The sequence below is a fragment of the Dama dama genome, chromosome 17 (genome assembly GCF_033118175.1).
Source record: "Dama dama isolate Ldn47 chromosome 17, ASM3311817v1, whole genome shotgun sequence".
In the NCBI taxonomy this organism is placed as follows: domain Eukaryota; kingdom Metazoa; phylum Chordata; class Mammalia; order Artiodactyla; family Cervidae; genus Dama; species Dama dama.
Genome location: NC_083697.1, coordinates 50184380 through 50210597, shown reverse-complemented (window position 1 = coordinate 50210597; position 26218 = coordinate 50184380). Strand labels below are relative to the sequence as shown.

The following is a 26218-nucleotide window of genomic DNA, read 5'->3' as shown; positions in this document are numbered from 1 at the left end:
CTGAGTTTCTGGGCAGATTTCAATAGATTTTAACCACAGTATCATGGACACCATGAAAGTCAGGCAATGTCCACACCTATACCCGAATCAGAGAGACTCTTACAATGACTCCACAAGGTTCATATCTCATCAATCACCTCAAAATCTGCCCCTCCTAGAACCACAGCAACCCATAAAAACGGGACAAGAGAGGAATTTCCTGATGCTTGTTAAGTCCAGGAGCTTGGCTCATCTTGTGATGTCACCTGACCTATCAGGACCACACTGTCAGGGCCATGTGTGAGGATTCCACAGCAGGTACCAAACTTAAATACCAGGTAGAATTTAAATAAGAGATGGAGTACAGTTCTTCTACTTTTACTTAGAGGGCTCCAGCTAAGCCCAAGCAGAGATGCCTCCAAACATGCTCTAAAATAGTCATGTGGGAAGGAGAGGAGAGTCATTATGCAAATACAAGCCATTCAAAACTACCAAGTCTTAAGAAGATAATGTCAGATACCTAGCAGAGAAATGGGGAGAGGAATTCTTTGTTCAAACTCCTCCCTTTAGCGTTGCAACCCTGGACCACAGATAATTACCATCTTCACCTGTTAACACTTCTCCAGGCGAACAAACGAACCGAGAGCCAGGTGCATGAGCCTTATTTAATTTAACCACAAACAATCCTGAGATGTGTTGTCCCTATTATATTAATGAAGAAACAGTGGCTTCTATAGAGTGAATGACTTGGCCAAAGATATACAACCATTAAGTGTTAGAATAGGAAAGAGGAGTTTGAATCACCAAAACAGACTGCCTCTGCTACAACTTTTATAAAGAAACATCCTGCCTAAGTTAACAGACAATAAGATGACAGAGCAAGTCATAATTCAACAAACATTTAGGTGATTCTATATCATCAAAGGATAACTGCAAAGAGTAGTTGAAAAATAAATATTTAATATTAATATAACCATAATTGTTTTAGACGGCCTTTGTCAAAATTCTTTCCATCTTCAGATTCTGTCTTAAAAAAAAAAACAACTGTACAGTGTATTTCTCTTTACAAGTGGGATTTAAGCCATTGTACAATATTTTAATATCTAATTTAACATATATAACAACATACTCTTACATTCAATGTAAACAAAACCTCGGGTTTTCATTCTTATTTTCTTCCTTGTTTCTGCAAAAGAATGCTCTGTGCCCATTTTCCAGATAAAAGAGGCTAAAATAATATTACTGGAAGAGATGTAAAGAGAGAAAAAAGGCACCAAAAGCTAGCAAGCCGGCAAAGATCTCCAGAGGGGCTGCAGTGTGTGTGTGTGGGAGGGGGGTGCGTGTAAAGGGGGGATGTCTATAAACCAGCAAAATACCACCTCCTTATTTTCAAGCTTAGAAAGGTGCATACCTTTGAAAGCAACAGAATTTAAGTCCAACATGGCACTTTCAGAAAATGGCATCAAAGGTTGGACTATAAATCTTTCTTATTCTCAAGTCACTGGACATTTAAGAGCAAAGATATTGATGGGTTCTTTCTCTCCTTTTCTTCTTCCTTGTAACAGATGTATGATTCATGGATTGTCCTTTAGTGGTCTCCATTTTCATCTTATTGCTTTTTCTTTGCTTCTGCTTTCTGACAGCCCTGAAAAACAAGGTGCTAAATTATTTTGGAGAATGAGCACAGTGAATTATGTAATTATGTTGAAGTTTAATTAACTAGCTAACCAAATAAGAAAACAGAAGGGAAAGAATTTACTGTATTGTAAGCATAAATCCTCAGAATCCTAACCACAGTAACAAGGAGATAGAGTCCTGACCAAGCAAAATGTTTTAGAGAAGAAATTTCTTTGAAAGATGGTTACTACAGATTTAGAACAATCTATTCAGGACAAATACACCACAGAGGTAAATAGTCAAGCCAATGAGTTGGGAGGTTTTTTTTTTTTTTCCCTTCTACATTTGTACTGCTCAACTCAGCACTTCTATCTCCAAAACCCTGAATTACATTTTTCAGAAAAAGACCGATATATTGACAGTTAGCAATGGTAGAAAAATGCTGCAACTCTGAAAAGGCTTACAGAAGCTCATCTTATAGTCTTAATTTTCCTTTCCTCGGTATCCTAAAATCCTGACAAATGCCATACAGGATGTCCAGATTTAGTGGTCTCTTGAAGACTAGCTTCAAAATGAATAAGCTGAAAGTCAATCTCTAAAAAGCATTAAATCACACCAGAAAACAAAAACAGATCCTTTGCTTCAGGTGCTCTCTGAACTAAGTTACAGGCAATCTATACCTGAGAAAGATTACTGGCCTGTTCATTCACTTTCTCCAACCTAGCAGAATCATGCCATTTATTATATCATGAACAAAGGGATGAGCTGGGGCTGCCAGCACTGGCAAACCTGGAAACTTTCAAGGCTGCCCAGCAATATCAACTGTTAAGACTCCTCCTTATAAACCACCACAAGTCCTAGGGAAAAGCTTCTTCTTGATCTTCCCAGGACCAAAATCTGGGAAAGCAGCTTCATACACAGTATATAATCTCCTAGTGGACAAACTCAGCCTCTCCTTTGGGTCATTCAGTATACATGTTAAGTGTTGGGAATACAAACATGAACGGGTACAATTGACTTCAAGGAGCAGGGAGACTGAGACAAGGCAGGTGTCATTCTTCCCTTTCCTTCCCCCACTTTTCTTTTTTAGGGAAAGAAACTGAGGCTAAGAAACCATCTCTGAGGAAGTGGCAGAATCAGCTTGATTCAGGAAACTGTGCTCTTTTAATTTTACCTTGATACTACATATACTACTATAAATTATTCAGGTATATAAAATGCTCAGCATATAGTAACTCCTAAAAAATATTAGCTATTATTAGTAGCTCCACATGAATACTATTCAGAATTTTGCTTGGTAATTTAATATTTTTCCATGTTTAGATTTTGTACTAGGATATCTTTCAAGTTCAAAATAAAACAAAACAGTCATCTTCGTTCTGTTTTGTGCATGTTATATAAGTCTCCTTTTTCTCCAGCCATTTTTTTAAAGTAAGAAAATGTCCTGGTAAGTGATGAATTTAGCAAATGTAATGACGTATAATCTCTTGATCGCAAAATCAATGAAGTTATTATGCATGCCTGTATACAAAACTCAAACAAATTTTCTTTGGCTTATCCACTGATAAGAACTAAACATGAACCAGATTTCACTAGAAGATGTGGTAAACAAAAACAGAAGGAAAACACTCATTTGTAATATGAATAAACAAAATGCACCAGAGGTAGAGTCTTTAAATAGTGATAAACTGAGTATAGATCAACTGGCTGTTTTATTTTGCCTTAAAATTAAATTGACCTGGTATTGATATTTGTCCTGTAAATTACAAGTATTTATGTGATTGATAAAATGAGCTCTAACCACAAGAGGGAGCCAGCATCATTCTAGTTCATAACCTAAGGAAAATTAATACTAAGGAAAACTAAAGTAACATAAGACAACTATAAAACATACAAGATGAAAAGACCTTTTATGCCATAGAGGCTTAAAAAAAAAAGCATAAAAATTATTTTTTACTATTATAAAAAGTTCATGCCTTGTCAATTTCATTATAAAAATTTTTTGAAAGCAATACCTGAAAATAACTATTAACAGTTTAGGTGTCTTCTCTAAGAGAAGATGATACTATTCAAGAATTATCAAGTAGTGCTCGCTTTGGTAGCACATATACTAAAATTCGAACGATACAGAGAAGATTAGCATGGCCCCTGTGCAAGGATGACACGCAAATTCGTGAAGCGTTCCATATTTTTAGACTTTGGGACTCTGTGGGAGAAGGCGAGGGTGGGATGTTTCGAGAGAACAGCATCGAAACATGTATATTATCAAGGGTGAAACAGATCACCAGCCCAGGCTGGATGCATGAGACAAGTGCTCGGGGCTGGTGCACTGGGAAGACCCAGAGGGGTGGGATGGGAAGGGAGGTGGGAGGGGGGATCGGGATGGGGAATACATGTAAATCCATGGCTGATTCATGTCAATGTATGGCAAAAACCACTACAATATTGTAAAGTAATTAGCCTCCCTCCAACTAATAAAAATAAATGGGAAAAAAAAAGAATTAGCAGGTATACCACATTCTAGAAGATTTGGTCTTGAATTAAAATTGATAAAATCTAGTACTGAAGGATACTACATGATTTTCCTCAATGAAAACAATATATTACTAACAAATAAACTAGTCAGAGCTTTTTTAAGAAACAGCTTTATTTAAGAACCAAGGAAGAGCCTACAGTGTATTACTAAAACGCAAATTCAGTTTCCATGTGTCATAAAATCACAGAATCAAAGGCTGAGCATGATACTAACTCCTGTTTGCAACTAGAATTATACTGTAAATAGTAAAACACCCCTAGATCACCCCTACTTTATGAGATTGTATTCTTAAAGGTTTATAAGGAAAAGTATTTTCTAAGACTCAATATACCTCTTTAGTTAATTTTTATAATACCACTTCTACCCTTGATTACTTAGTTGGAATAATTATTGAAAGTAGATTCAATAAAAAGCATGAGCTTCCTTAGTGGCTCCAATGGTAAAGACCCTGCTTGCAATGCAAGAGACTCAGGTTTGACCCCTGAGTTGGGAAGATCCCCTGGAGAAAGAAATGGCTATCCACTCCAGTATTCTTGCCTGGAGAATTCCATAGACAGAGGAGCCTGGCAGGCTACAGTCCATGAGGTCGCAAAGAGTCAGACACGACTAAGTGACTGACACTCTCATTTTCATTTTTCAGTGGAAAAGGTAGTTTAAATAGTAGGCAGAATTCAAATGGCTGGGCTTTAATGGAAAAAAATTTCTACTGACCAAAAAAATAAAAACAGATGGAAAAGAATACAATCCTAAGTAGTTAGTAAAGCATCAGGTACTCAGGTTGGTACAAAAGTAATTGTTTTGGACTATGAATTTTAAATCATTATAGCTAGACTCAAACGCATCTTTATTAATAAAATAGGAACCATTACAATCAACACATATTTGCCAGTGAGAAATGTTTGTTAATCCCTGTAGCATAAAAATCTGTGCTTCAGGATTTGATGAACTCTTGGAAAGCGTCTTCTGCCGCCTGATGGTTGTACAAGGAAGCATTTTCCCTGCAAAAAGTTGTTGAGATGCTTGAAGATGTGGTAGTTGGTTGGAGACAGGTCAGGTGAATATGGTGGAAGAGGCAAAACTTTGCAGCCCAATTCATTCAATTTCTGAAGCAGCTGTGTGACATGCAGTCAGGCGATGTTGTGGAGAACAAGGCCCATTCTGTTGACCAACACTGACTGCAGGCATTGCAATTTTCGGTGCATCTCATCGATTTGCTGAGCATACTTCTCAGATATAATGGTTTCACCAGGCTTCAGAGAGCTGTAGTGGATCAGATAGGCAGCAGACCACCAAACAGTGACCATGACCTTTTATGGTGTTAGTCTGGCCTTGGGAAGTGCATGGAGTTTGTCCTTGGTCCAACCACTGAGATGGTCATTGACAGTTGTCATATAAAATCCACTTTTCATCATGCATTACAATCCAATCAAGAAATGTTGCATAGAATAAGAGAAACTGCTGCTGCTAAGTCGCTTCAGTCGTGTCCGACTCTTTGCAACCCCATAGACGGCAGCCCACCAGGCTCCCCCGTCCCTGGGATTCTCCAGGCAAGAACACTGGAGTGGGTTGCCATTTCCTTCTCCAATGCATGAAAGTGAAAGGTGAAAGTGAAGTCACTCAGTCGTGTCTGACTCTTAGCGACCCCATGGACTGCAGCCTACCAGGCTTCTCCATCCATGGGATTTTCCAGGCAAGAGTACTGGAGTGGGTCGCCAATGCCTTCTCCGAGAAGAAGAGAAGATGACACTTCAAAACAATGACTTTTTTGACTTTTGGTCAGCTCATGAGGCAACCATTTATCGAGCTTTTTCACCTTTCCGATTTGCTTGAAATGTCAAATGACCAGAATGGTCAATGTTGAGTTCTTCAGCAACTTCTCTGTAAGGGGATCAGCTTCAATGATGGCTCTCAGTTGGTTGTTGTCAACTTCCTATGACCAGCTGTATTACACTCCCCATCTTCAAGGCTCTTGTCTCCTTTACAAAACTTCTTGAACCACCACTGCACTGTATGTTTGCTAGCAGTTCCTGGGTCAAATGCATTGCTGATGTTGTTAGTCATCTCTGCCGCTTTACAACCCATTTTGACCTTGAATAAAAAAACTGCTCAAATTTGTTTTTTGTCTAACATCATTTCTATAGTCTAAAATATAAAATAAACAAGTAATGAGTCATTAGCAAAAAAGAAAAGCAAGAAATGTGCATTAAAACGATGTGTAAAGTAACATCTATTTAAGAATGTATTCCAGTATCAAATGGCAAAATTCAACAATGCAAAACCGCAATTACTTTTGCACCAACCTAACACTTCTAATACTAAAAGATGTTTTTTTCATCACGAGTTATCTGAGTGTTCAAAATCTTTATCCTGATGTCAATTTTCATGTAATATTAAACTTAGCTATCTGGTTTTCACATCAGCAAAACAAGAGGACTCAATACATGTCATCCCTTTAGTGTAAAAAGAAAAAAGTGTAATCATTCAAGTTAGCCCATTTGAAATACCAATAGTATTTCTAAATCAACTACTGTCATTGGTATCATGTTGCTCTGAATTATAACAACTATATTACATACACATATAGGAAAGTTAGTCAGTCATCTTCTACTTTATATTTTGGTTATTTACTGGTCTTGCCTGTAAAATCTTAAGCTCTCTGACTCACCTTGATATCCTTCCTCCCCATCTATGCCTAACAGTGAAAGCAACAATTAATTAGCACTTAGGGATCCTCCAGTTATTGCACACTTTTGTGGATTGTTCTGTACACAAGAAAAATTTTTCTAGTAAATAAAGGAATTCAACTAACTTGTTAACTTTCTTAGACGTAGAAATGTTAGGACAAGTACTCCGTTTATGGTCTAATTCACCACAAATAAAGCAGCCGTCTTTAGGGCCCTGGCAAGAATGATCTGGAAGAGCACAGTGACTGCAAATGCTACAGTGGATCCAGGCTGTAAAATAAAAAATTAGGTTTCAGAAGAGGTTCATTTAATAGAATTTTTCATTAGATTAACCTTTATGATGAGGAAGTATGAATAGTGTTTACTTCAAATATTGTGATCTCTTTACCGAGCTAATTATAATTTGGCTAAAGAGGCCAAGGTTAAGAGGTTGGAATCCCATGTAAACCAGCTAACTTCTTTCTGATACGTGGCAACAAATTCCGCCCTTCTGCAATGAGTCATGAACCACCGACACAATGGGGACCGGCTGAGCGATACAAAATCCTATTAAAATAAGCCAAACCAAACAAGGTAAAGTCATCTCTCTCTCTCTAAAGGAGAGAAAGTTCATTTTAATAAGTGCAAAAATTAAAAAGGAAGTAAATTAATGTAAGTCTCTATATTAATTTTTTTCTTTTGTAAATAAAGTTAAATAAAAATTCTGTTTAGATGAAGAAAAACTCAAATGTTTTCATAGGATCTCAAACACTAAGTCTAAATACTTACAAGGCTTTACACACTTTTCGCAGAGAAAGCAATGGTTCCATTTCCTGCCATCCTACAAAAACAATTTTTAAACTATGATTAATTTGTCATTAAGAATCAAGCCCCATAATTAAAAATTAAAATGGCTTATTAAAAGCTGTGTAAATTATTCATTCCTTATTTCTCACTTTCCTGAGCTTACAATTAAATACTTTGATTTTAATTTATGCATTTCTCCACTCAACTCAAATGCCCCAAATTCCATAACACTAAAACTGGGGGATTTATCTAAATGATCTTGAAAGTCCACTCCAGATCAATCAACCCAAACTGCATGAAGAAAGACTCAATGAAAATTTCAAGAGAAGTAATGACTCATAGTTTTTATAGTCTATCTGACATGATCCTTAATAACGTTCATATTTGAGAAAATGTAATTTAGAAGGATGGAGGTTACTATCTGGGTAATTTAAAAACTGTGAAATAAAGCATACCTAGAAAAGTACATGAAATGCATACATTCAGTTTAGTGAACATTGTTTATAAAGTTTATAAAGTGAACACTGAAGAACCCAACAAGTCAAGAGACAGAATTCCACCAGTCCCCTAGACACTTCCCCAAATGCCCCTTCCAGTCCAGCATTCCTCCTTCCCCACTGAGAAACACTTAGCCTAGCTTTTCTGATGCTCACTTCCTTGTTTTTATTTTTTCCACCTATGTGTGCATCTCTAAATTTAAAAAAAAAAACTGTTTTTTTCTCATCTTGGAATTTGTATGATTTGGGCATAATTTTTTTTAAATGAAGAATACAGACAATTTATAAACTAATTGGAAATATATATAATCAATGTTACCATAGTAAAAAACCAGTACAACCAGTAAGGTATAAAATAATGTACTTTCCAATAGTTATAAAAATATAGCCTTTCCTTTAGAGAATAATACGTGCTTATCAGCCAACTAAACTTCACATGTTCTTTTTGACTGGATGTAGTTAAAATAACAGAGTATCCTACGGGTGATCCTGCCTTCCTAAAAATGTCAGCAGGAGGTATGTCCTCTGCAGTCCCTCCCCGCCTGTGAAAAGGCCTGTCTACCAGCGCTGTGTGAGGACTAAACGACTTAGTCCATGTACAGCACTTAGACAGGGCCTGGCACATAACAAGTCCTGTTATTAACTACTGCTTCATCAGAACAGTGATTGGTATCTAATAATCCAATTCCTTATTTGAAACAATTTTGCCCTCAACAAAATTTAGTCTTCATTTAGTGCCTTATTTGAAACACTAATAATTTTAGCAGTCACACATTACCATATAAAAATAACTCAAAAATTATTAATGATAATGAAGGCAACTAAATATTTTTAAAAGCCTGCAGTACTTTATGATTAGAGAAAAGATACTGCATTAAAATATAATTAATAAACAATAATACACTAACTGTTGTTTTTCAGTTGCTAAGCCGTGCCCAACGCTTTGCGATGCCATGGACTGCAGGCTCCTCTGTCCTCCACTATCTCCCAGAGTTTGCTCAAATTCATGTCCGTTGAGTTGGTGATGCTATACAACCATGTCATCCTCTGCTGCCTCCTTCTCCTTTTGCCCTCTATCTTTCCCAGCATCAGGGTCTTTTCCAATGAGTCAGCTCTTTGCATCAGGTGGCCAAAGTATTGGAGCTTCAGCAACAGACCTTTCAATGAATATTCAGGGTTGATTTCCTTAGGATTGACTGATATGATATCCTTGCTGGTCAAGGGACTCTCAAGAGTCTTCTCCAACACTACTATTCAAAAGCATCAGTTCTTTGAAGCTCAGCTTTCCTTATGGTTTAACATTCACACCCGTACATGACTACTGGAAAGACCATAGCTTTGACTATATGGACTTTTGTCAGCAAAGGGATGTCTTTGCTTTTTAATATGCTATCTAGGTTTATCATAGCTTTCCTTCCAAGGAGCAAGTATCTTTTAATTTCATGCCTGCAGTCACCATCTGCAGTGATTTTGGAGCCCAAGAAAATAAAATCTGTCACTGCTTCTACTTTTTCCCAATCTATTTGCCATGAAGTGACAGGACCAAATGCCATGATCTTAGATTTGTGAATGTTGAGTTTCAAGCCAGTTTTTTCACTCTCCTCTTTAGAGGCTCTTTAGTTTCTCTTCACTTTCTGCCATTAGAGTGGTATCATGTGCATATCTGAGGCTGTTGATATTTCCCTTGGCAATCTTGATTCCAGCGTGTGAGTTATCCAGTACAGCATTTCACATGATGTACTCTGCATCTAAGTTAAATAAGCAGAGTGACAATATACAGTCTTGATGTACTCCTTTCCCAATTTTGAACCAGTCCATTGTTCCATATTAAGTTCTAACTGTCGCTTCTTGACCTGCATACAAGTTCCTTAGAAGACACGTAAAGTGGTCTGGTACTCCCATCTCTTTAAGAATTCCCCACAGTTTGTTGTGATTCACACAGTCAAAGCCTTTAGCATAATCAGTGAAGCAGAAGTAGATGTTTCTCTGGAATTCTCTTGCTTTCTCCATGACCCAATGAATGTTGGCAATTTGATCTCTGGTTCCTCTGGCTTTTCTCAACCCAGCTTGCACATCTGGAAGTTCTTGGTTCACATATTGCTGATGCCTAGCTTGAAGGATTTTGAGCATAACCTTGCTAGCACGTGAAATGAACACAACTATATAGTAGTTTGAAGATTCTTTGGCATTAATACATTAATATGAATTATAATATTAAAAAAATAACATTAAGCAAATGTAATGAAACTAGTGAACAAAAATAAAACTAATATATTTGAGTAAAAACACATTCTAAAGAAAACTATACCTTGGATGTGCAAGAATTACAGTGTTCACAGTGCTGATTCTCTAGAGAAACATATCGTTGACACAGGGGGCAAAATCTAAGGAGAAAAGAAAGACTCGATGAAATGAGCTGCATATATTTATACCTATTGAGATTCACAAGGTAGATAAAAGTTCACAAGGCATGTTACAAAAATTCTGTATAATTCAAATTAAATTCAATACAACATTTTAGGCCACATTTAATAGTAATAAAAGTACTACATGAGTCAATATGAAAGGCATTTTCGTGTCAGATATATGGAACTTTATTTTCAGTGACTCATGTATTTCAAGGTCCCTCTGTGATCTTACCTGTACCCTTCTTCAATAGGAAGGATTATTCTGTTAGGTGGGATATTTGTGAAAATACGCACAGGAGACTGTTTCCGTCCTGTCTTTCCATGTTTATAAAGTGCATGATTATCATAATCTACCTAGAAAGAAAAAAAAAAAAAATTCAAAGAAAAATTTCTCAACTGAGTCAACATTTGTTAAGAATCTTTACCAATAGGTGAACAAACTGATGCCAAGATACAAATTAAATCAGAGCATTTAACAAGAAGTTCTTAAAAGCAAGAGTTTACTTATTAGTCAACAGATTCACAGAGGACTCCATGAGAGTAAAATTTTATTATAAAAAAGGTAAAATTTGTTATGACAAATTCATGTTACCTGGGATTAAGAGAAGAACTCTAATCTTGTATCCAATGCAACAGACTCTGCAAGAAGGGCTATTACATAATTAAGAATTTAGCTTTGGGGGTTAAAAAATTCCACCTTTGATGATCTGTGACAGCTTGGTGAGGGTATTTCACTTTTTGCATTCGCTGCGTGTCAGTTTTCAGCTCCCTGAGGCTCAGTGCCAGCTTGGTTTGGCCCTCCACCGTCACTTTCTGACAGAGCCAGGTCAAGGCCAGGCAGTGGCTCTGCCGCTCACTTGTTATATGACCTCAGGCAAGCCTGCATCATTTTCAACTGGAAAAGGAGGTTACTAACACTTACCTTAGAGTTGTTGTGAAAGTTAAATGAGCCAATGTATGTAAAACACTGAATTCAGGACCTGGCATATGTTGGAGATAGAAGGATGGAGACACAGAGGGAAATCAACTACAGTTCTCCCCACAATGACTACTTCAAGCATTCACCTCTCTCCTTAAGATCCCTAACTCAACTTTCCCTTTCTACAGATTATCTGGAAAATAAACTGAAACCAACAAGCATGATTCCTATCAGCTTCTGGCTCCTGTCTCCTCCTCCAGACTATCACCCATAAACATTCTCAGTTTGCTTTTAAACCTGCCGTGAATTCCACCTAGCCACTAAGTCCATCTTTCTTCAGATCATTAACTCTCAAAGTGTGGTGTCTGGATTAGCAATATCAGCATCACCTGGGATCATGTTAGAAATGCAATTTCTTGTCCCACCTAGGACCTAAAAACACAAACTCTGGGGGTGGGGTCCAGCAATCTGCATTTTTAACAAGCCCTCTTCACACACTAAAGCTTGAGAAACACTGCTTTAGATCACCCACAAGAGTATTATGAGATTTTTATAAGATAGATCCCAACTTTCAAGTAATAAATTGTGTAGATTCTACATAAGATTACACTTAAGAATTTACAACAGAACTAACTTGCAAGCTAGCTATTTAATGAGAGAATTACAAAAATATAAGGCATAAGGCATCTCAGAAATTCCTGTCAAAGTGTCCAAGACTTTGGCCACCTGATGTGAACAACTGACTCATTGGAAAAGACCCTGATGCCCTGATGCTGGGAAAGATTGAAGGCAAGAGGAAAAAGGGACAACAGAGGATGAGATGGTTGGATGGCATCATTGACTCGATGGACATGAGTTTGAGCAAGCTCTGGAAGATAGTGAAGGATAGGGAAGCCTGGCGTGCTGCAGTCCATGGGGTCACAGAGTGGGACATTACTGAGTGACTGAACTGAACTGAAGGCATTGAGCACAATGGAAAGAGAGGCCTTTAATGGAAGATTCCTAGGTTCTTCCATGGCCATATCACTGCTGGCTAGATTTACAGGAGAACAAATTTAGGAAGACTGATTAACAAGCTTCAGCAGTGGGGGGAAAGAAAAGTACAAGGTGAGAAGACCCAACTAAACGAGAGACAGTGAGGAAAAAAGCCCTAGGGTGTTCTGCATGGTGAGCATACACAGGTCAGCATAGTGAGTCCACAGTCTACTGTAACCATGTAACAGTAGGTGTGGGCCTACAGTTGGACTACTCGGGATTATAACAACTATAATATCATTAACAAGGAAAGAAGATGAGGTTAGATCACTTTCAATGAAATTTCTGCATTCAGTTGCTACATTTTAAGAGAGACATTAATAAAGCCAGTTCATTTCTACTGAAAGTAATGGGGATAAATAGGACTTACAGTTTTACAGACTGGGGGTGTTTATTCAGAAAAGAGAAAACTGGGAGGATCCGATGGCTATAACTGAAGGGGTGTCATGTGGAATAGAAATTAGACTTCTCCTTCATTGCTTTGGAAAATAGAAGTAGGACCAATGGTTAGAAGTTAATAGGGAGCATATTTTATCTCCATGTGAGAAAATTTTCTAATGATTAGAGCTATTAAATAAATTGAGTTGCCTTGTAAGGCTGTAGGACTTTGCTCACTGAAAGCATTCAAGTGAGGCTAGATGGCTGCTTGTCATGAATTTAGTGGAGAGGATTATTACATTGGGAAGTTAGCCTATGCTAAAGCTATGCTTGTTTCCAACTTTAAAATTCTATGAATATATGTTACTATTAGAGGCTAAGATACAAAAGTAGACTTTACTTCAATCACCTTAAAACAGTACTTTAAGTAGTTTTCTTTTAAAATGGTTTAGATTCATAATTTTTCCCTAATGCACTTCCTCAATGTACTCAGTAAATATATGGCACCTTATTAAATCCAACAAAGATATTCTGAACATTTATGAGTGTCATAAGAAAAAAAATTCTTTCCAGAGAATCTTATGAAGATTTTCAAATGCTGGAAAAGAGTATCTTAGAAAGACTTCTAGTAAATGGAATACTCTATGCAATAGAATAGATAGCAGATGGAAGAGAGGGGGAAAAAAGAACAATTTCTTTATGATTACCCAAGGAGTCAGAGAATGTGTGTGTCAGGAAGGTGGCTGATTACTTGATTTTGCATAACCTAATTGAGATTATTATTATTTTTAAATGTGGGTTTGTTGTGCTAATTAACTATAAACATATGGTATGTAAAATGCATGCTGCTAGGGTAAATTAATGTACCTCTAACATACATCCATATTTCATAGCTTCAGCCACACAAATAAACCTCCTATGGAAGTGCTGTAAAGCAAACACAATTTTGCAAATTGCATATCACTAGTGGTAGAGCTGATACACCATTTTCCCATCATTATCCCTGACATTTCACTCACAATGATGATGAGAGGCATTTTCAAATAGAAAATTTCTCCCATGGAACTGATTAATGTGATGAAGTACTGTATAGAAATGAGGGAAAGCACAAAATCTCTGCAATTCCTAACTTTTAATTTTATCTATAAGCAAATGTCTTCTGCAACACAAGACTGAAACTAGTTCTATGGAAACCAAGACATTCAACTCGACAATTACTCTGCACCTACTATGCTTCAAGTGCCATGCTGGGAAATAAAAATTAAATAAAAACCAGTACATACTTGTATTTTCAGAACTCCCTAAAGTATGTTCTGTTTAATTTCATTATATTCAAAAGATCCCAAGTGAACTCTTCAGCTCCATCAATCAACTTCTACCATAGCAATAAGGTTTTTTGCATATATATTACATATACAACATGTAATATATTCATCAGGCTTAAGTCTAAAAGTAAAAGTTATCTGCCATCCCTTTTCTGGTTCAATTATTTTATTTTACAAGTAAGGAAACAGAGACCTGGAAAGTGACTTCCCTCAAGATTAAAGAACTTCTAAAAGGTTAAAAACCTTATTCCATGTAACCTCTTATTTTAAACATCATATGTATAGATACATATAGACATATACAGAGACATACACAGACATGTTTGTATATTATTCATCACTTCAAATCCATTAAATATTTTGTGTTTACTATATAATGAGTTTTGAGAAATTCTTGTCACCTTATAATTTACAATCATTTCTCAGAAATTCCTGTCAAAGTGTCTTCATTTCTTAACATGAAATCAGCCTTGAAAAACAGTTTTCTAATGGGATGATTTTTTTAAATGATAGCTTTTTAAAAAAAAAAAAAAGCAAAGATCTCTACTTTTAACGATCCAGATAAATGTCCCGGACTAAGTAGAAACAAGAGGTCAGAGCATGTTCCAGGTGGAAGGAAAGTGAGATGATCCAGCTCAGATATGGTAAATACAGGACCTGAATCTACCACTCTCTTGACTCTGACTGTGGCAGACATCACTAATCAATCACGCTACTTTCTGCCACTGAGTCTGGTATTCTCAACAAATTCTCCAGGAAGTCACTATCAATTCATCAGGCTTAAGTCTAAAAGTAAAACTTATCTGCCATCCCTTTTCTGGTTCAATTATTTTATTTTACAGGTAAGGAAACAGAGACCTGGAAAGATAAAGTAACTTCCCTCAAGATTAAATGGCTTCTAAAAGGCAGTGCTAAGACTCAAACTTCTGACTCTAAATCAGAATTTCTTTTCATTACCAAATCCTTCCTTTCTAGGTCTTTGATAACTATTTATTCTGTATTCATCAAGTGCTTTATCACTGAAGATTCTATATGACTTATGAAGATTTGCAGCATTTTCGCCTTCCTCTAACCTAAAAAGTATTTCTGAAAAAAGAGATTTTGTGATTTTTTTTTTTTTTTTTTACTGTATTGTGGTTTGGGGGCATATAATCATCTCAGACCAAGTCAGAAAGAAGGCCTAATCAAGGTCTATGGGAAAAGATCTGTGAAGGAGAGGAAACTTGAAAATTTTTCATTTGATGAAGGCAGTTTAATATAAAAGGGAAAAAATTACCACAAAATGAAGCTAAAGTAACAATAGAAAAAAAGAAAGAATGCAAAAGGTTTGGAAAGGATAATAATAAGTCTAGAGAAAGTCTCAAAACAAAAACAAAAAACAGAAAAACCATCAAAGGTGAAGTACAATAAACGAGGTTTACATTCACCCCAGGAGATCTGGCAAAATCTTCTCCCAGTGAGTATGTAATGGGGCTGTAGTTCTTATCTTTTAGTAGCAATCACAAAAAAATGAAGATTTGTTTTGTTTTATAGTTTTCTTTTAATCTTCTCAAAAGCTGGCTTTCTCTTTATTGAAAACACTGCTTTTCACCCTGTCTGATATACATGATCTAATTAGAACTTTTTCCCCCGAAGCACTGAGTTATAGAACTACTTTCAGTGAGCTTGGACCTTGGAACTAGTTCTCAAAACTAAAACTCCAACATTTGTAAAAGTTCTTTTGTAGTAACACAGCCTGTCTAAACAAACGATAACTGGTTAATCCATATTAATTGCTCTCATCTGCCTTATCCTGGATCTGCCTTCTTCTGCCTCCTCACCATTTCAAACTCTTGCTCACAGTGAAAAAATGGAAATAAGTTTGAGCAAACTCCAGGAGATAGTAAAGGACAGGGAAGCCTGGCATGCTGCAATCCATGGGGTTGCAAAGAGTCAGACATGACCTAGCAACTGAACAACAACAGAATGTGGATGAAAGTTTTCTGAGGAATGATGTGTTTTACAATTTTAATGTATCAGATACTGTACAAAAGAGACCTGAAGAAAAGTTTTACCCTGACTCTGGGACCATCTGAATGATGACAATATCAAGATGGTTTCAACAATGCTGATAGCAATGACCTTTATTCTACATTTGCTGTGGGTCAGAGACAAGGCTAAGCTTTTTGAGATATTATCTCAAATAATTCTTAAAACCTTTTGAGGCAGATATATTGTTACTATGCTCGTTTAACAAGTAAGATAAGTTTCAGAGAGTTAGATAAAATGTGCAGGCCTAGTTATTACGTGTCAGAAATAGGATTAAAACCCAGTTCCTTTTCAACTCCAGAGTTCATGCTCTTTTTCATTCAATTACTCACTCAACGTGTCTAGGGCACCTACTATGTGCCAAACATCGTACTGGATGATTATCCACTGTCAAAGGCAGCAGGTGCACCTGGAAGCCAGAAATGGCTTACTCAGTTAACATCGCTAGGATATGTCAGCTATCTCTGCTTTGCAAGTGTCTGTATTACAGTAGAAGCATCCTTCAGACAAGAAACAGAAAACTGGATGCCCTAAAAAGGAAAGTAAACCAGCTTTGAGAAGAATTATGATACAGATTTTGCCTAAAGCAGAGCTTAAGAAATCAAGGTTAAAATGACTTGTGCTACACAGTTTTGGAAAGGAATCTGTTAATGTGGTTCAACAACCATGAAAATGTCCATTAAACTTGACAGTGTAACTTTTGTAATTCTATTTTAGTTTTAGAAATTTATTTTAGGGGAGTTATGTACAATATAAAAAAATTTTATGAATAAAAGACGTTTAAAGGTGGAAGCAACCTCTTAAGTCTGAAAAGAGAACAACAACATAGTCCATTAATGAAATAATAAAGCATAAGATTATATAGCTACATTTTAAAATATACATTTATATAAGGCACCATGAAGGAAGCAGAAATCATATTCATCTGCTATGATTACAAATATGTAAAAGGATTTTCTGAAAAGACTAGAAGTGAATACAGTTGACCCCCGAACAACACAAGTTTGAACTGTGTGGGCCTACTTACTCATGGATCTTTTTTAATAGTAAATACTATCAAAACAAATTTGGCTGAATCCACAGATGCAGAACCACAGATATGGAGAAAGTTCAAACACAGAGGGCTAATTATAAGTTATACACTGATTTCCAACTGCACCCCTAACCACCCAGTTATTCAAGGGCCAACTCTACTTCAATAGCATATTTGCTGTTTGGAGCAGAATTACAGGTAGGATCTGTGCCCTCATTTTTAGTAACACTGTTTCTCACATTATTTCTAAATAATTTTCATAATAATATACATCTTCAAGATGTACAAAGACTAGAGCCAAGTGCTACAGGAATTACACATATTATCTTGCAATAGTGTATAATATAATATAATCTGCAAAAATACTGAATCACTCTGCCGTACACCTGAAAGTAACACCGTATGGTAAATGAACTGCGCTTCAACTAATAAAAGAATCAACTGCTGGCTTGGAACGACTACTGAAGACTTTTACAATTTGGGGGCTGAAAAGCCTTGATCAGAGACTAGTCAACTGCTCAGAAAACTCAAACAGAAAAATGTCATTACAGAAGAAACTGTGCCCCCTTGCTGGCCACACACTGTGATGGCAACTCAGAACTCAAGGAAGTGAAGCCAGGAGAGCGGACACAACGCAGACGAGCTGAACGGCAGGGGTGTGACGGAGAGGGTCTGGTCAGTGCCCTGAACCAGCACACTCACTCCTCAGCATCTTCGCTTCTCTGACACACTACTTGTTCCAACACGACTTTGGGCAAACCCCTCCTTGGAGCTCCTGCATCCTCTGGGCAACAAAGTAAAGTGTACACGGCATTCCACCCACCAGAAAAAGCAATTTACTTCTCTACCACCTCTGAATGGGGAAATCCCATGTTCATAATGATGATCTTGGGGTGCTGCCCAATCTCCTGGTGATGTGAAACATTAGATCATTTAGCTTAAAACCTGGCTGAGTTCAGAATTACCTGGGAAGCTTGGTAAAATATTTTTTCTTACAGCTTTACCCTCTGATTTTGATTTAGTAGGCTTATTTTGGTACCTAAGAATCTATATTTTTAATAGGCACCCTGGAGATTACAGACACCAGGAACCACTGCACTAAGTTACATATGATAGAGTTTTAGTGTCTCATATAGCTTACAGTGTTTGCATTTACTAAAACTGATGGATAGTCCTAACAGAATATTTATTTAAGCAGAATATCCACTTCCCAACCATGTCAGAAAACAGAATTTACTATACCTGGTAATCCAGCATGCAGAAGCTTGGGAAAAACTGACAAATTCGGGATTCAAAAAAATAGGGGAAAATCCAGAATATGGGTAGTTCTTTCTGACTGTTATCTAATGGATCACAAAAAAGAGAAAAGAAAAGAAAAAACTGATATTAGAGAAAAAATAAAGCAGAGAGTTGTTACTGAAAAAAATATGGTATTGGGAGAAATTGTAATCCTTCAATACATTTAAATCATACAGAAGGAGAGACTATTTACCGCAGTACCATTTACAACTTGGCTTTTCCCCAAAGTCAATGGAAACATTCTTGTATATTTAACCACAGCTACACAGGGTATGTATATAAAAGTTAACTTTATATGCATCTCACTGTGGTCTAGGTAAAGACAAAGATATTACCTAAAAAGTGAGAAATAAAAAATGAGTTTCACTATGAAGCACAAAGGTGAATGTGTCACAGTGGAAGGATTCCTAGACCAGAAGGCAGAAGGCCTTAGATCTGAATCCTTATCTCTGCCATAACTCACTAAGCCAGTTTTCAGGGTGGATTCATCTTTTCTGAATCATGGAAGATTCTTATGAACAATTTCATCAAAATTAACTTTTATGAGAGACAGTGGACATAGCTATTATTTACAGAACACCTCTGTATTACAGAATACAGGCTGAGCACAATGCTAGGAACTTTCTATATGTTATCTCTTTACCATAACTCCTGGAGTCAGGTATTAATATAGTAATCTCATATCATAGATGGGGAAACCGCAGCTGCAAAATGTAAGCATTTTGTTCAAATTTATGCAGCTAATGAGCAGCAGAGCTGAATTCAAACCCACAGGGTTTTGTATTGCTTCCCCAACAGCAAGGACTTTTACACTCTGATAAGTAGACCTCAGAACCAAAAATAAGTGGGATGCTTAGCACTATGAGTCACTTTTCAGATTTCATTTGCATCCTGTCCCCAAAGCACACTATTTATATAGCACAATTAATGGAGAAGCTTGATCACTCCTGACACTCTTATGTTTATCAATTTGCAGGCTGGAAACTGAAAAATGATTACACTGACTAATTAGGCAATTATATAAAATACTTTGAAGTCCTAAGCCACTTTAAGCTGAATATCCCCCAGTCATTAACCCACTTCTAGAGTCAGGTGTCCATGCGTCACTGCTAGGCTACTTGATGGCCAGCCTTCCCAAACAAATCTCTGCACAGTTCAGAGCTTTGGCCCAGAGGCTGGGTGCCCTCCTAGAGTTTTGGGTAAGGCTTTTAGAAGATGAAATATAAGGTCCATGAGGGCAGAGATAAGTGTCCACTTACCACTCCATTTCCAGTATCTAAACAGTATCTGGAACATAGTGGCCATTTAGTAAATAGTAAATAAATGACAACAGTTCACTGATATTCTGTTAAATGTTCACAGATAATGCCTCCTTATGCCCACCAAAATCAAATATTTTACTTATGAGTCATTTTTCAAACACACGATTAGAATAAAACAAAGTGTATCATGATAAAGTCATCATCAAATATGCCTATTTTTCAAAAAAGAAGAGAATGCAAGGCATGTATATTTTTTCAGTGCTCTGATTCACTAAGGTCTGATAATATGTGACAGGAAGTAGATGCATATACATATTTATTTTGCAGTAAATAATAAATCACACACCTTGGCTGTGACCTTCTTTCCACATAGCAATTAACTTCTTGAATGTAACAGCCAGAGGTTCAACCAAGCCACCAAATGGAGGATCTGTCACCATGATCACTCCTTCACCTCTATCTTCCTGTAAAAATGTCTTGCACACTTCAAGGGCAGCCTGGAACAAACAGAAATTCATTTCTAAATTAGGACCAGAGGCAGGAACTTCGCCCTACTTTGAGGAGAACGCACTAGGCTCAGTCTCTCTCTTCATCCTGAACTTCACCCACCCTGTCACCCCAGAGTCCCTCAGTGACATTTTGAAGCCTCTCTCATTTGGCCCCATAAGATTTTATCTTCAGGTTCCTTGATAAGTGAGTTTATAAAACTGTAAATTCAAACACCATCACTATCAGAGGACTACACATTTCAAATAGTTAAATTAAAAAACTAAATTTAGTAACCTAGAAGAGAGAAACTCACTATCCATGAAGACTATCTAAAATGCTAAATTCAATTCAACAAACAGAAGTAGGGACTGCACTAAACACTGGAGACACAAAGATGAATAAGACATATTTTTCCTATCTGGTTTGTCCAACACCATAATTTCAATTTAGTGAGCTACAAATCACCAGCTAAACACACATGTGTTTTTGAGTGCCGGGTAAATGGCAGGCATACTTGAACAATGAAAAGTAAATAAATGCAAGTTCACAAAAAACAAAGCTTATTCAGGCCATGAAACTGTGTTACTAACATATTTCCCCAACAAACTAACTGAAGTGTTTTTAGTTAATTGCCAACATCCATTGGATCATCAAAAAAACAAAAGAGTTTCACAAAAACATCTACTTCTGCTTTACTGACTATGTCAAAGCCTTTGACTGTGTGGATCACAACAAACTCTGGAAAATTCTTAAAGAGACGGGAATACCTGACCACCTGACCTGCCTCCTGAGAAATCTGTATGCAGGTCAGGAAGCAACAGTTAGAACTGGACATGGAACAACAGACTGGTTCCAAATGAGGAAAGGAGTACGTCAAGGCTGTATACTGTCACCCTGCTTGTTTAACTTATATGCAGAGTACATCATGAGAAATGCTGGGCTGGATGAAGCACAAGCTGGAATCAAGACTGCCGGGAGAAATATCAATAACCTCAGATGTGCAGATGACATCACCCTTATGGCAGAAAGCGAAGGGGAACTAAAGAGCCTCTTGATTAAAGTGAAAGAGAGTGAAAAAGTTGGCTTAAAGCTCAACATTCAGAAAACTAAGAACATGGCATCTGGTCCCATCACTTCATGGCAAACAGATGGGCAAACAATGGAAACAGCGACTTCATTTTGGGGGGGGGGGGGGTGCTCCAAAATCACTGCAGATGGTGATTGGAGCCATGAGATTAAAAGACACTTTACTCCTTGGGAGGAAAGTTATGACCAACCTAGACAGCATTTTAAAAAGCAGAGACATTACTTTGCCAACAAAGGTCTGTCTAGTCAAGGCTATGGTTTGTCCAGTAATCATGTATGGATATAAGAGTTGGGCTATGAAGAAAGCTGAGCACGGAAAAATTGATGCTTTTGAACTGTGGTGTTGGAGAAGACTCTTGAGAGTCCCTTGGACAACAAGGAGATCAAGCCAGTTCACTCTAAAGGAAATCAGCTCTGAATATTCATTGGAAGGACTGATGCTGAAGTTGCAGCTCCAATACTTTGGCCACCTGATGCAAAGAACTGACTCATTTGAAGGGACCCTGATGCTGGGAAAGATTGAAGGCAGGAGGAGAAGGGGACGACAGAGGATGAGATGGTTGGATGGCATCACTGACTCAATGGACATGAGTTTGAGTAGACTCCAGTGATGGACAGGGAGGCCTGGTGTGCTGCAGTCCATGGGGTTGCAAAGAGTCGGACATGACTGAGCGACTGAACTGAACTAGTAACTGCAAAGTTAACCTTAAAAATTGTCCAGTATATTTATCCCTTTCTTGCTTCTGGAAAGATGAACAAGAGACAGACCTATAATACTAGCTCCAGTCTACTGACTTTGTAGTAGCTTTCAAGTACTCATCTATAAAAGCAAATCAACATTTTTAGTATACAAAACAGTAGAAGATTTTAAAGTTTAATGGCATTTAAACTTTAATAAACCTATATGTACTTTATAATAAAATATATATTGTTCTACTATTAAATCAACTTAGAAGACCCAATTGAAGAAAGGAAAAATCACAACACCCGAATCCCTTTTCTCTAAGAAAGTCTTTATTAACTTCCTCCTGGAAGTCCTACAGCAAAGGATGGTGTCAAGAAGGTTAATCATTTTTCAAGTGCTGCCTGGCACTTCCTTAACCTGCCTACACGATCAAGGACTAAAATTACAGACGATGTTATTGAAAAGCCTTCAAATCCCTAAAAGTTATAAGTATGGAAGAAAAAAAGTAAACAAAGCCTGAACACTTAACAAAATTTTTAAAAAACATTAAGGAGTACCTTTCCAGGTAAGAAATCAATGGTGGGGTGTACTGTTTTTAGTGGCTGAGGGTCCTAAGGTGGATCACCTTAGGAAACAAGGTGGGAAGCAAGATAACCTGCGTATGCCACCGAAGTTGACAATAACTTAACTCTTTTCTTCATCTCGGTGGCTAGCATTTTAAATAGGCACCCTCTGTACACACTTTAACCACCCTAACCATTAAGGTGTATGACATTTATTTTTTGAGAGACTATATTAGTGGCTATGAAAAAAATCCTGTACAGGAAACTTCTGCTTTTTAATCCAGCCAACTGTGGAGTTCTATGCAGTGGCAGAGGCTTAGATCCTCAAAGGCACTTGGTGCCTCAAAGGCTTATATGCCTTCACAGACAGGCATCTTGTAGACACTTAAGTACTTTAGCGATTGATTATTAGATGGTAATCTCTACTGAAAACCTTGACTCCAAGTAGGTAGAAAAGGGGCAGACAATAAAATCATTAAACCATAGTTTTCTACAGATCATTCTCTAGAGCTGCAGTGCTATTTAGAGGCTGCTCCTAAAACACAGAGAAAGGAGAGCCTGATTTGGATGACTGTTTTCTTCTAGGAAAGAAAACATGAAGCTCAGTCTTTACAGTTTATTCCAATGGTTATTCTAGAAACTTGCAAGGTAATTCTATAAACTCGCAATAAAACTTCCATAGAATTTCCTAGAGAAATGCTAATATGTGTTACTTTCTTGAAATATATAAAATTGCTGGCCAACTGTTAGGTATTTAAATTTAATTTTACTCGTCTTTATGGTTCAAAATAAAAAGCAAAGTCATGGTCTAGTATTAAGAACAAAAAAATGAATCCCTGACCCACTCCTGAAGCATCAGGCAGTAGGAGATGCTCGGCTACTCCCTCATCTGTGTCACTAGCGCTGACAGCACCCCTGAGCTCAAGGCCCCACAGTGCCAAGAGGCCACCCTGGACACTTGCATGTCCATGTTCTGCCAGCCCCACAAACTCAACATTTCCAAATGTCACTTACAAACTTCCTCACTCTGTGTTCTGAAGAATGAAAGATGAACCCAGGTCATGGCCCCATGGTATCTTTGACCTCTTCCCCAGCACACGTATCACCAAGTCATCTTTTTTTTTATTGAGGTATAATTGACATGTGTACACACAGTAATTACACCAAGTCTGCTGGTCTCCACCAGTGAAATGTCTTCTGAACCCGCTTCTTTCCACTCCTTTTCCTACTCTCACTGTCTGAGGTGAAAAGCCCCTTTTCATCTACTCTCAAGTGATTTTTTAATTTCTTGTTCTCCTTAGAGCTCATCTAATCAGTCCTCAAATTCTGGTGATTATCAACCACATAAGCCCTTCAGGAAACAGTGAAACACATCTAATTGTAACTGCTATTTACTTCAATACTTGGTTTTCATAGCTTTCACTGCTGAAGAATGTGTATCCCAATGCTAAATTGATTCTGATGGGAGGAGTACATCACTGGCTATACCTACTAAATCAGGAGACCCACTTTTCAATCCCAACCAACAATTTAGAATCTATTTTCATTTCCTAAATGCATAGGTCTTTTGGTCTTCTTGGTTTTCAGTCTGTCAGTTAATATCTTAAAGCACAATATATACTTAAGCACAGTTCACCATTTTTTAAAAATACATATATATGCATATATGTAGGGACATGGGCTTCTCCTATAGCTCAGCTGGTACAGAATACACCTGCAATGCAGGAGACGTCCGGTTCAATCCCAGGTTGGGAAGATGCCCTAGAGAAGGGATAGGCTACCTGCTCCAGTCGGTATTCTTGGGCTTCCCTGGTGGCTCAGACAGTGAAGAATCCGCCTACAATGCGGGAGACCTGGGTTTGATCCCTGGGTTGGGAAGATCCTCTGGAGAAGGGCATGACAACCCACTCCAGTATTCTTGCCTGGAGAATCCCCGTGGACTGAGGAGCCTGGAGAGCTACAGTCCACGGGGTCACAAAGAGTTGGACACGGCTGAGCAACTACGCGCAGCACAGCACTTGTGTGGATATGCTGCAGGTAGTCTTGATAATTTCAAATATTTTTGGCCAGCCTCCTGTCAGGTATGATTACTTGGCTGGTTACAGATTTTATTTTGTAATGGGACTAACAAAGAGTTCAAAACAAGAGTAGAAATATCAGTTCTTGGTATGTTGTTTATTCACAAGGACATTATTAACATCATACTGAAAGAAGGTTTTTTTTAAGCCACTCTCCTTTTTTTAAGGCTAATTTTTAAGAGCAGTTTTAAGTTTACAGTGAAACTGAGAGGAAGGTTCAAAGATATCCTACATACCCCCTGTTCCTACCCCTCCCCCATTACCAATATCCCCCACCAGAGTGGGACATCTGTTAAAAGTGATGAACCTAAACTGACACATCATTATCACCTAGAGTTCATAGATTGGGGTTAACTCTTGACACTGTCTATTTTTTAAGGATTAGTTTAATAAAACCATAAATCCCCTTAACTGGGACATGAAATTTATCAGAGAGGAAGACATCAAACAACTAACCACAGAATTATTTAATTACAGTATCATAAATCTACAAAGGAGAACCTGACCTTGTCTGAGGGTAGGGGAAGCTGGAGAAAGGAACTTGGAACAGGGTTCTGAAGGATGAGGTGAAAATTAACTGGGCAAAGAGGGAGCAGAAGGAGGGAACAGCATGGCAAAAGCCCCTGTGATGGAAAGGCCAGCCTGAGACGAATGTCACATGTCCTGGATACAAACAGCAAAGCAGGAACGGAGAGAAGACAGGCTGGAGGGCGGCAGGGTCAAATCACACAAAGCTACATGGGTCTTGCTGAGAAAGTAGGTCTTTACCCAAGAAACAGTGAAAAGCATGAAAGGTGAATAACATGATCACCCCTAGATGCTCAATAACACTCAGTGAACAAACAAAAGTAAATATCAATCAATGGAGGAACAGCCACCATTTGCTCTTGAGGGACTGTAGAAAAATAATGAAGGAAATACAAGAAAAGAAGAAAGAGATAATGGTCATAACTCTTACCTTTCCATCAAAGAAGTGATGGTTAAACATATTATAATGGCAAAAACTATCTTCCATATAAAACTGCGAATACCTGTAAAATAATTTATTACTGTAGTTATTTGGTCACAGCTTATATAGTAAATAAATGTAAACTGAATTTTAAAATTATGAAATCACACCTTAAATAAAATCAATTTCATCATCCTTCAGGTTTCTGAAATAAAGAATACTTTCCCCAAACCTCAAGAAGCTAACAATAGTGAATGAATAACAAACTTAGATTATGGTCCCAAGTTTAATAAGTCAGTGGGAAAACTACAGAAAACTCATATACAAAAAACACACATATTCCTATGGACCAGAAGATTATAAATAAATAATTATGTTCCTGATAGATTATTATGCATTTTAAGCTTAAGTCAGGTTGGCAGTTAAAATATGTCTCTCATAGTTATTAATTTTAAGGAAAATACTACATCAACATTTCTGCTCAACAGCTGTTATTTTCTTCTGTGGCTAACAAAAAAGGTATTTAATACAGAGTTTTTCTTGTCTATTGCAAATTAGCTTAATAAAATATGCTTCTTAATA

General features: G+C 37.3%; 1 protein-coding gene and 1 non-coding gene across 3 annotated transcripts in view; one reads left to right on the top strand and one right to left on the bottom strand.

Annotated features, from left to right (window-relative positions):
- Positions 1 to 639: 639 nt before the first annotated feature.
- ZCCHC4 (zinc finger CCHC-type containing 4) overlaps positions 640 to 26218 on the bottom strand; it is a 56759-nt gene continuing 31180 nt past the window's right edge. Inside the window, exons 6-13 of one of the 2 annotated variants that reach the window (XM_061164488.1) lie at positions 25646 to 25718; positions 20133 to 20283; positions 18468 to 18568; positions 10740 to 10861; positions 10408 to 10483; positions 7585 to 7636; positions 6942 to 7086; positions 640 to 1624 (exon numbers count right to left, since the gene is read on the bottom strand). In XM_061164488.1, the coding sequence (XP_061020471.1) occupies positions 1489 to 1624; positions 6942 to 7086; positions 7585 to 7636; positions 10408 to 10483; positions 10740 to 10861; positions 18468 to 18568; positions 20133 to 20283; positions 25646 to 25718 (856 nt within the window). In that variant the 3' untranslated portion in view covers positions 640 to 1488. The remainder of the gene's footprint in view (positions 1625 to 6941; positions 7087 to 7584; positions 7637 to 10407; positions 10484 to 10739; positions 10862 to 18467; positions 18569 to 20132; positions 20284 to 25645; positions 25719 to 26218) is intronic. The other variant, XM_061164489.1, reaches the window with a different exon arrangement.
- Positions 3683 to 3789, top strand: LOC133071976 (U6 spliceosomal RNA). The gene has a single exon (XR_009696589.1). It is a non-coding gene; the product is annotated as a U6 spliceosomal RNA (small nuclear RNA).